This window comes from Salminus brasiliensis, chromosome 8 (assembly GCF_030463535.1).
Source record: "Salminus brasiliensis chromosome 8, fSalBra1.hap2, whole genome shotgun sequence".
NCBI classification, from domain to species: Eukaryota; Metazoa; Chordata; class Actinopteri; order Characiformes; family Bryconidae; genus Salminus; species Salminus brasiliensis.
The window spans coordinates 5,523,794-5,535,915 of NC_132885.1; the positions used below are offsets into that span (position 1 = coordinate 5,523,794).

At 41.9% G+C, this 12,122-nt stretch overlaps 1 protein-coding gene across 13 annotated transcripts in view; it reads left to right on the forward strand.

The window, feature by feature from the left end:
• map2 (microtubule-associated protein 2) overlaps positions 1-12,122 on the forward strand; it is a 182,557-nt gene that overhangs the window by 154,688 nt on the left and 15,747 nt on the right. For all 13 annotated transcript variants that reach the window (XM_072685422.1, XM_072685427.1, XM_072685426.1 and 10 more), the window contains 3 exons: positions 4,184-4,325; positions 6,228-6,284; positions 8,189-8,508. In XM_072685422.1, coding sequence (XP_072541523.1) covers positions 4,184-4,325; positions 6,228-6,284; positions 8,189-8,508 — 519 coding nt within the window. The remainder of the gene's footprint in view (positions 1-4,183; positions 4,326-6,227; positions 6,285-8,188; positions 8,509-12,122) is intronic.

Genomic DNA, 12,122 nt, shown 5'->3' on the forward strand with positions numbered 1-12,122 from the left:
CATAGACATGCTCTCTTCTGCCTGCTTTTCTTAGTGTATGTGTGTGTGTGTGTGTGTGTGTGTTAGCACAGCTGTGGTATTTACTCTGCTCTGCCCTCACTGGCATTAAAGACCCCCAGCTTTTCCAGTTAGACTTACTTGTTCACATAATTGCTGTTATTTTCTGCAAATGCAAATTTACTCATGCTTTGCTCCAAATGCCACGCTCCGTACGCTGCTTATTCCTGCCCACCTCGCTGCTAAAACCAGCAGATGGCACGACACAGCACGGCACGGCCGCACCTTGAGCAATTTTGCAATGTTTGTAAATCCCCCCTTAATCCACAGAATGAGTTTCTTTAATCAGGAGAGCTGAAAATGACATCGAACTGAGCCGCATTTCACTGAATAGAGTTAGATACTGTTACTCGTTCGCTCCAGTACATCCAGTAGATGTTGTGCATCCAGATACAGTAGTGTTTCACATCATGTTGATTTCTTTTCCATGGGTTTCACTGTGTTTTGCCTTATTTTGCCTGATTAGCTTGTTTTAACCTGTTTTGTTCTGATTTATTTTTTGTTTTTTTGCATAAACAAACCATGCATCTTCCTCCTTGATCATCGTCATCATCACTCATCACAGACCCCCAGCCCAACATCACTAACAAAGATACCCACCTCTAAAATGCGGGCGTCGGCTCTCCTTCCTCCCCGCCCCAACTCTGCCGGCTCCCTCATTAAAAAGAGCCCGCTGGTGGGGATGGATTGCAGTGAGCCCCGCCCCTCCTCTGCAGGCCCACAAGACTCGCCCTCACTTAACAGGCATTTAGGCAAGGTAAGAAAGGGCCAAGATCAACTCAGTTTAACTCAGTTTAACTCAGTTTAACCCTTAAAGTGATAGTTTGCCAAAAAAAAATCCAATTTCGTTGGCACTGTATTGTAGCTAATGTAAAAATACATAACCTATCAATTAGTAGAGTAATCCATCCCACATGTCCCCTGTTGATCAATGGCATAAATATAATGTGATTATGATGCTAATTGGTGGGGTTTGAACTTCCAGTACTTTTTACCTTCTAGCTCCAGTGTAAAACTAAAGGACCAGACTTCAGACTTCCAAAACATCTTGACTGGTTAACTAGATTTTCACATTTTTGCTGAACTATCACTTTAAATGCACACCTTTTGTCACTAGCAACCCAAACTTCCTTTCCACATTTTCCATATTTTCCATAGTTTACAGAAGAGCAGCATACAGTACACTATACATAATATAACAATAATAACCAAGTATATTTCATGTTATTATTTGTGTTATTTTGTTATCAAAACCAGATATCCTGGCTGTATGTTGATCAACTTGTATTCTGTATATTCTATTATTGAACAAAATGGAATCAGGTGTACAGTATTTTTATTTATTTTGTATTATTTGTATATTTTAGCATATATTTATATATAAAACACAGGTTTCTTTTCTCTCAGGCTTTTGTGTAATTTTAAACCACTAAGAAATTATAAAATATGGTTGGTGTGGCGCAACAGAGAACACCACTACCTGCTAGTGAGCTACCTCACCACGTGGGAGACTGGGGTTCGATTCCCAGTCTGGGTGACTATGCTGCGCTACACCAATAAGGGCAAGGGCTTGGGCAAGACTCCCAACACTACATTGGCCCTCCTCTGTGATACGAGTTACCTTGTAAGTCACTCTGGATAAGAGCGTCAGCTAAATGCCATAAATGTAAATGTAAAATGATTTTCTTTATTAAAATTGACCTGTTTTGAATGATAAATATAATTTACTTGATGAACTGACTTAATGAACCATGTATTACTGATGATACATATGCAGCAGAGTTTCCTTTATAAAAATATTTGTTAACATAACATAACATAACCAAAGCATGAGGAATGAGCCATATTTTGTTTGTTAGTTTATGCAGTTTTGATGGTTTCATTTTCACATATTCAGCTTTTTTCTTAGCTTTTGAACCGTGAGCAAAAGTGTAATCTCTCAGAGTTATCAACCAGGGCAATCAGCTTTTATTTAGTTTGCATCTGAAATTGATGTAAAATGCTTGGATTTCTGTGAACTGTTAAAGCTGCTATGAGAGCAACCCTCAACTAATTACATTGCAAGTGGCAATCATCGGGGACCAAGCACTGTGCTCCATTATGGAGCCAGTAGAACATTAAGTGGTTGTTGATGAATTTGGTTGTTGAAAGCTCTTTATTTATAATAGATGGAGTGTGGCAAAAGGAAGTGTTTGGTCGGTGTTTACATCACAGATGATTTGTATTTGCATAGTTTTCAACTGAATAAACTAAAAATCTCCACAGCGAATATCTCTCAGAAGTGCTGGAGGAGGCATGTGTCAGGCCTTATGTCACCCTCCCAGTGTGTGAATGGGAAAACACTAATAAATGGGTTGAGTAATTGACTATTAAAATAAATAAATAAATAAAGAAGGTTCTTCAGGGCTTATTTAGTAAATGCAGTGATTCTACATCTTCAAATACAATGAAATTCTCTTCTAAATGGTTTCTTTAGGAACAGTCGCACCAAGACATTTTCCACTACTGTTACGATACTGAACCCCATAATAGTTCAGTATAACAAATAACTTTTCTGCCTAGAGTTTATTACTTATTTAAAAGACGACCAGGAGGAGTATAGTCCAGTTAATTTATGTCATTATACATCTGCAATTAAATGGGTTTTAGTTTTTGAAAACACTGATTTAAAATTTTAAATGGTTGTATTTTATCACTGTCACGCAAAAACCTGGTATCTCCAAGTTTGCTGGTCTTCACTTTTTGACACAGTTTGAATCTGGCAGCTGTTGTATTCAAATTTTTTGATGAATGAACCAATAGAAATGCTCCAAAATGCTAAAGTTGCCATTTGGACATACAAAGTTTTTGCATGACAACAATAGTATATAAAATAGTGTAATATAACATAGTCAAGTCAAGTCAAATCAGATTTATTTGTATAGCTTTTTACAACTGTTGTCGTCACAAAGCAGCTTTACATAATTAGTAATTAGTAAAAGACATGAAGGATCAAAGACCCCCATTGAGCCCCAACGGCGACAGTGGCAAGGAAAACCTCCCTCAGAGCTGGAGGAAGAAACCTTGGGAGGAACCAAGACTCACAAGGGGGACCCGACCCGTCCTCCTCTGATCAGAACTATTTATATATTATTGATAAAAATGACCAAACCAGATACAACAGATAGTTAATAGTGGTGATATTAATAGTGGCAGATAGTTAAGAGTCCATTTAGGTTTTAACATGGTCATTAAACAGGTAGCAGTGGTAGGAGGGTGCACACGCTGGTCTGCTATGGGTGGTGGTGGGTGAGGGGCCTGCTGGTTGGACTGGTAGGTGGCAGCTGGTTTGACGCAGGTAGAGGGGACCTCAGCGGGTGGCTTCCCGCTGGTCAGGAAACTAATATAATAGTTTATATAAATATATATATATATATATATATATATATATAGTCAAATTTGGTTCATCCCTAGCAACAGCGGTAGTAAACCCATCACACATTTAGTGTATTCATTTTAGTATGTTCATCTAAAAGTCTGCTCTTCAGAGTAAATAAGAAGAGCCGGATTGCGCGAACAGTCAAATTTAAGCATCTGATTAAGATTTAGATGTAAAGGCTGATTTGCAGATCATTGTGCGTCCCTTAATTATGTGGGCTCAGTACTGTATATATGTATATATATGTTTAGACCATTCATATGTATATATGGGTGGCTAATGATCTGTGGGTATGTATGAATGGTCTATGAATGATCTAAACATCTGTATTTAAGGGGAAACTACAAACAGTGAACTCAGGATTACGGATCTAATGCTAAAACCGTTATTCGTGGATGATGAGAACCAGGCATTTAGCTTGATTGCTCATGTGCAGTGTCTGCTCTGGAAATTTGGAAGAGGGTGAAGGAACAGATTTCTCAATGCAGCGTTTACTTCTCTGTAATAGCAGCTCGAATGGCAGTCTTTATAAACAGAGGCCCTTTCCAAAGGTGCAGGAGTGCAGTGTGCAGTTTAAGCAAGTCCACACATCCATCTTGAACTGGTTTAGAGTGAGGCTGTGTGATTGCTGTGGTCAGCAGTGTGCTTATGCGTTGTGGTCGGAGCATAAGCCCATCGGTGACTTGCTGCTGCTTTCGTCTGGCGCAGGACGGAGGTTCACGGAGCCCGGAGAAGAGGTCATCTCTGCCCCGGCCAGCGTCCATCCTGACCCGCCGCTCTCACGGCGAGCAAGAGGAGAGCTCCACTTCCATCACCAGCTCTGGATCCACAGCACCTCGCAGGCCCACATGTAAGACACACACACTCACACTCTGGACCCTTCAGGTATTAGGTATGAAGGTCAGATCCCCACTGTATGAGCATTTGCAAGCATTGCCTTGTTTGACATCATTAAGGGTATGTGCAGTAATAAAGGAAATACACTGATTAGCCATAATATTAGTGATTATCTTCATCTACAGTGGGATCATCTGTCCAGGGGTGGATATATTAGGTAGTAAGTGGACAGTCTGTTGTTGAAGCCGATGTTGGTGTTAAAGCAGGAATTTGAGACACTTTTACACTATTTTGTGATGTTCTAGACGAGTGACTGGGTCAGAACATCTCCAAAACATCAGGCAGGTGTTGTGGGGTCTTCCTGGTATCCCGTAGCCAGTACCTACCAAAAGTGGTCTAAGAAAGGACGATCAGTGAACCTGCAACAGGGTCATGGGCACCTAGGTCTCATTGATGCAATCCATGGAGGTCCCACCTAAAAACGTACAGGACTTAAAGGATCTGTTGCTAACATCATGGTGGTTCCAGATAGCACTGGACATCTTCAGAGGTCTTGTGGAGTCCATGCCTCCAGGTTCCTTAGGCAGGAGGTGCTAATGTTATGGCTGATGGGTGTAAATGTTATTGACCTCCAGACAGACTTTTGGGACATATAGCTTTCAGAATGCTTCTAATACAAATGACCAGCAGATAGAGGTCACACCTTACTGTTCATCTTAGAAACCTTTGTGTAAAACTGAAGGAATAATGGAGGGAAGGAATAAAGGCCAAAGCCCAAACACTGCTTCCCCAGTTTTCACATCTTTCCCTCTTTACTTGTTGTGAATCTAGAAGGTGTTTTTTTACATTGTGTCAGAAAGTCATGATGAATAGGCCAATAGAAAAAGATTGATGTCAGTAGGCAGTTGCTATGGTAATGGGTTTTTGCTAAGATGTTGCTATGCAGTTGCTAAGGTATGCATAGGTGGTTGCTGAGGTGTTGGTGGGTGACTGCTGAGGTAAAAGGTTGCTGCTAAGGTGTGGGTTGGTGGTTGCCTTGGTTTTAGTGGTTGATTGCCAAGGTAACTGATTGTTGCTAAGATGTTGCTATGCAGTTGCTAAGGTGTTGCTGAGCGGTTGCTAAGTCATTGGTAAGCCGATGCTAAAGTATCAGGTTGTTGCTAAGGTGTTGTTAGGCAGTTGCTATGATAATGGGTTGTTGCTAAAATGTCGCTATGAGTTATAGTTATTGTAATGGTCATTACTAAGGTGTGGGTAAAGCGTGGTGTTGCTGAGGTGTTGGTGGGTGAGCTCTAAGAAAATGGGTTGTTGCTAAGATGTTGATTAGGTGTTGCTAGGTGGTTGCTAAGGCTTTGGTAAATGGTTGCTAAGGTAACAGGTTGCTGCTAGGTAGTTGCTATGGTAATAGGTTGTTGCCTAAAATGTTGCTATGCAGTTGGTAATGGGTTCTTGCTAAGTTGGTCGGTGGTTGCTGAGGTGTTGGTGCGTGATTGCTAAGATTTTGTTGCTAAGGTTTTGCTAGGCAATTGCTAAGGTGACAGATTGTTGCTAAGATGTTGCTTGGTCATTGCTATGGTAATGGGCTGTTGCTAAGATGTTTCTGAGCAGTTGCTAAGGTGTTGCTAGGCGGTTGCTAAGGTAACAGGTTGTTGCCAAGTTGTTGCTAAGTCATTGCTATGGTAATGGGTTGTTGGTGGTGCTATGCGGTCACCAAGGTGATGGTAGGCTGTTCAAAGGAGTTACTATGGTATAGTTTTTTGTTGATATGGTGCTGCTAGGCGGTTGCTAGGGTGTTAGGTTGCTAAGCTGTTGTCTAGGTTTATAGGTTGCATTAAAGAGACTGTCCCACAGTATTCCTAACCCCTGTTTTTGGCTCTCCCTTCCCCGCTGCCCTGCGTCCTCTCCTCTCCTATAGCTTTCCGCACTGAGGTCAGAGCGGAGCACAGGACAGGCAGGTCCCCCAGCATGACAGGTTAGACCACCCGTTTTACCCAGCCCCCCTCCATCCCACCTGCCTTGCCATCCCTCACCACTAGGGGGTAGAGTGGTGTTTCATGCTTTGTGTGTTCACTTCTGTTGGCTTCGTTTTCTGTACGTTTTCCGTTTGGTTTCTGTATTTGATCATTGTCTGGACTGTGAGTTCACTGTGGAAACGCTGCAGCCGCGATCACGCTCTCGAGGAAAAGCTGAGGTTTGGAGTAAACAGTCGCCGTGTACATTCGAGAGAGCTGTAAACACACTGGGCCTGGGCCTGATGCACTAAGCCCTGTGTGCCGATTTCCAGTGTTATGTTTAGAAATACCACACAAGCCTAAACACACAGTTTATGAGCCACATGTCTGAAAAAATACAGCATATGCAGGAAATTTACAGCATGTGCAAAAGTTTGGAAACCCCTGGCCAGGTTACATGTATTGATTTCTGTAAGTAAAACAAATCAAATCACAGGTGTAAAGGTGAGTGAATTATTTAGGTGCATCGCCTCTCACAGTAGTAGAAACAAAATACAAAATAGGAATACTGAATATTTACATATTAATTATACTATACATATAGTATATACACATTATACACACTCTCTATGTACAACACTGCACTGGTTTAAAGCAGTTAAGCAATTTAAATGTACAGGTTTGATATAATCAGTATTATGTACTGGTATAATAATTATATCAATAATATTATACACGTTTCCTGTGGCTGTTTATTTACTAAAATTAATATATTGTAAAAAAAAAAAAAAAAAAAAAAGTAAATGTAGAGTGTGGCATTTACATTTACAAAGATTATGATGCATTATAGTTTTCCAATATATTACATTCAACCAAAAAAACAAAACAAAGAAACTGTACTGTAAAAAAAGCACATTATTATTATTATTATCATCATCATCATCATTATTATTTTTTTTTTATTTATTTATTTATTTCCTGTCTCTTTTGCATTTTTCTCATGTTTTTTTTAAGAATAATTTATACAGTGTAGATTTAAATATCAATATTATTTATCTTGACAAACCTGACAGGACTTTTATGAGTGTTTAGTATTTCGATGTGAACAAAAAAACAAAAATGTCATATCATATATTGTGATTATTTATCATACATTTAGTTTGTTTATGAAATAACTTAGTTAATTAACTTTGTTAATTACAAATTTGAGCTTTTTAAAACTAATAATATTAATAACTTAATAATATTAATAACTTAATAATAATAACATCATAATAATAATAACAATGATAATAATAAAATGTATATTTAAAAATATTGCACCATGCAGCTTGATTTAGGGGGCGTGTCAGTGTGTCTCACTTGCTCGGCTCAAAACTCACACAGGTCATGTACTAAGTCTCTTAATTTTGGGGGCGTAATGTGCAGTAATAAACCAATCAGCGTGTCTCTCGCCATTCCCTTTAAGAGCCAGGTGCGGTCAGACTGACTTTGGCGGGTTGCTATTTCAGTGGTGTAAAGCGTGGGGGGCTACACGCACCTGTGTTGACAATTCACTGCCAAGATAGCAACGAACGTCTGACTGCTGACAAACGTCTGTCCAGCTTGTTTTCAGTCAGTGGAGCTCCTGTGTTTTCCATTGCCAAGAAATGGGCCTGAACACCCCTCATTTCGAGACCACCGCACCCATCAGCGTAGAGATATTCACAAGCAGCGCTGCTGTTTAAACGAATCAGACAGAAGGCGAGAAAATTGACTGTTCGCAGGGTGTAAGATAGTGAAGAGCATCGCGGTGTGCCAGTGTTTACATCCACCATCACTGCATTCCTGTCTGTTTCACTCTTATGTTTTTGATTGATATTTTAACCCGTTTTATTTCATTTTAACTGCACCCTCGTAACTTTGATGACCTACATACCTGCAGGTACCGAGTCAGTCCGGTCCCGTTCGGCCCGTAGCGGTACCTCTACACCCCGTACCCCCGGCTCCACGGCCATCACCCCTGGGACTCCACCGAGCTACTCCTGCCGCACCCCGGGCACCCCCCGCACCCCGGGCACCCCCAAATCCCTCAGCCTGCTGTCTCAGGAGAAGAAGGTGGCTATCATCCGCACCCCCCCGAAATCGCCCGCAACCACGCCCAAGCAGCTGCGCATCCTCAACCAGCCGCTGCCTGACCTCAAGAACGTCAGGTCCAAGATTGGCTCCACTGATAACATCAAATACCAGCCCAAAGGAGGCCAGGCAAGTCTAACCACTAATGCCCTGCCCTCTGGTTGCTGTGTGTGTGTGTGTGTGTGTGTGTGTGTGTGTGTTTCTAACCCCGGATAGATTCCTGATCTTGCAGGGTGTGTTTGAGTGCCTCAGGGATTGTGAATGTACTGTGGTCTATATCATTAATGGTTAAAGGGCCCATATCACCAAAAATATATATAATAAATTGCTGTACCATATAAACACTGTAAATGTTTGCCCTGGTACTGATTACAATGCTAACTGCAATACAGATGAGTACTGACTATAGTATGTACTGTAGTACTGACTGCAGTACAGACTCTACTACTGACTACAGTACTGACTGTAGTACTGATTACAGTGAGCTGAGCACAATGCAGACTAGTCATGACTATAGTATGTACTGTAGTACTGGTTCCAATTCTGACTGCAGAACAGACTGTAGTACAGACTGTATTACTGACTATAGCACTGACTGCAGTGCTGACTCTAGTACTGACTGTAGTACTAAAAACAATACTAGTATACTAGTACAGACTAGTATTGACTATAATACTGAGTGCAGTTCAGACTGTAGTACTGACTCTAGTACTGACTGTTGTGCTTACTCTAGTGTTCACTCTGGTACTGACTCTAGTACTGAATACTGACAAAAGATTAGCCCTTTTGTGCATAAATTGAAACAAATGATATAGATAACTGTTATATATGGAATATGGGCTCTTTAACATTTCCCAGGAAATTAGACAGGTCTTGTCCTCAATCTACATCTCTCTAACACACCCCTACTTTTTCCCAGGACAGGTTGATAGTTCCTGTGTTCTTCCTGTCCTGTCTTGTCCTTTTTGTCCTTGGCTGTTTTTCCAACCACTGATGTTTCCTTGTGTCCCCATGTGTCCTTCCTCTGTGTCCTGATTTATGGTTTTATACAGCGGGTTCAGGAGACGTCTCTAATCTTGTAAAGTCTGGTTTTAAAGACAGGATTAGGATGCTAATTAAGAATGTGTCTTTCTACATAAAGGCAATTTCGAAGACTAACAACAACGGACTCTCTGTCTCTCTCTATCTCTCTCTCTCTCTATACTAGTATATGTATATCATTTAATTACAGATATATATTAATTTCAATAACAAAACACATATTTCAACACTGTTAAGACATTATGTATCATTATGTATTAGTTGTCCCACTCCGGGCCGGAGCGCTGCTGCTACTGCACTATGGAGGTTTGGTGGTGGAGCTGCAGGAGGAGAACCTCTCTCCAGAACTGCTGTTGTGTAACGCTGCGTAACCCATAGAGTCATATTAGTGTAAAATCCTGTAGTATTACTCTACTGCCTCAGCCCACATGCTGCTCTATCTTCAGATCAAGCTTCTGGAGCTTTCAGCTTGTCCAGAAATGCATGTGTACAGCTGTCTCAAAGCGTGATTTGTATTTACTGCAGTGGACTAAAAGTGAATTACACTCCTGAACTGTAGGGGGAGCCCAGGAGCACAAAATACCAGTTCTTGTGTAATGCAGTTTGACATTGTGAGCTGTCCATGGTAGTGCAGGCTGAAGCTCGGCTGCTCATGAGCTACTGTTAGTTACTCGGATAGGATCTACAATTGCAGCTTCTAACAAAAGAAGCAGCAAAGTGGAGCTTCAGTTCTCCTCTAGAGCCTCCACTATAACAGGGATCCACAAACTGTATGAGCTAGAGTCAGAGGCTTCAACCACAGAGGAGCTGAACCACTGACTGGATGCACTGTATGTCTCTTAAAAATAAATGTGCCACAAAAAGGGTCATTTTAGCGATGCCATGGAAGAACCAGGTTGGATCCACAGAGTACAGTTTCCACTCATGTGATTGTGAAGAACCTTTACATCCACTTCTTTAAACTTCTTTATGGAGCCAAATTGGTTTGCCTGTGGCATCAAGAAATAACCCTTTATAGAGCTTTTATTTTTAAGAGTATTCATTGTTTTTTCAGAAAATCAAGGCTATTAAAAAGAGTTTATTCTGCTTTTGTTGGAGAAGTTGTCTCTACTGTCCATGGAAGATGGCTTTCTACTAGATTTTGCAGGGGAATTGCTGTGAGAATTTGATTGCATTCAGCAACAAGAGCTTTAGTGAGGTCAGGATGTTGGATGAGCACCACCCCACCTCATCTCCCCCAACTCTTCACTCAAAAGTACTGGATGGAGCTCCACCATCCATCATTCCAGAGAACACAGTTCTTCCACTGCTCCACAGCTCAATGCTGGGGGGCTTTATATCCCTCTACTAGCCCACGCCTGGCATTAGGCAGCATGGTGCCAATGGGTTTATGTTCATCTGCTCCAGAGAGTCCTATTCTATTGGCGGTACTTCTCTACTGGGACTAGACAAGCTGTGTGTGTGCATTTGCACATCTGTGTCAGCAGCAATGGGTGCAACTTAAAGTAGCTGAATGCATTCATTAGAAGGGGTGTCCACAAACATTTGGACATATGGTGCACTCCTTTTTTCCTCATAGACTTTTCCGTATGGAGTAAACGTGGACTGGCTCTGCTGGTTCTGAACACTCTGAGACGTTCTGACACACACACAGCGCTGTGTCAGTGGAGATCTGCTCACATGGGCGCAGTGTAACAGGCTGACTGCAGGCCATGTGACGGGGGTGACATGTTTATGTCTAGCTCATAGGGGGGTCATCTGGCTCTTGTGCAGCAGTGCAGAGAAAACGATCACACTCACGCACAACACAAATTACACTAAGGCTGTTTGAGAGCCAGAGGCCCTCGGCTGGAGAACGGCAGGTTCTCCAGTGCTACAGAGTGTGTGCTGATGCAGCCTGTTGACTGAGCACAGATATGGAGAGGCGGAGCTAGCGGTGGTGTGCTGGACTGGGTGGATTGAATTGTGTGTTGGAGTCAGCAGAGCATGAACCGGCTTGGTTATGTAAAACGTACTACACACCAAATGTTTGGGGACACCTTGTCATTTAAAAATGACACTTGAAAACTTTCTGTAAGGCCTAACTATCAATGGACAAAAGTATTGGGACACCTGCTCATTTAGCTTTTTATTAGGTTTTGGAGGAGCACTGCTGTAAAATTTTGATTTCAGGAAGTTGGATAAGCACTACCCAACTCATCCCAAAAGTACTTGGTGGAGCACCAACCATCCATCATTCCACTGCTCCACAGCTCAATGCTGCTGGGGGACTTTATACCCCTCTAGTCCACACCTGGCATTAGGCATGGTATCAACTACCATGGTACCAACTACTACATGGTATCTCTACAGCCCAGACAAGCTGTGTGTGTGTGCATTTGCACGTTTGTGTCAGCAATGGGGGCAAATTAAAGTAGCTGAATGCATTCATCCACATCTGCCCGCCTTATCATGGGTGAGTTTCCATGCCGACCTGCCCATATTTATTTTAGCGGGGTTGTGTCCCAAACCACACACTAGCATACTGCACGCACACTCCACACACTAGCCACCAGCAGAACTGCATTCATTAAGGGCTCTGAGTGGCTCAGCGGTCCAATGTGTTGCCACTGTAACCCGGCTTTGCCATCAGCAGCCAGAGTCAGAAAGAGCACAATTGGCTCTTTTCAGGTAGGCAGTTCTACCTAGGCGCTCTCTCCCCC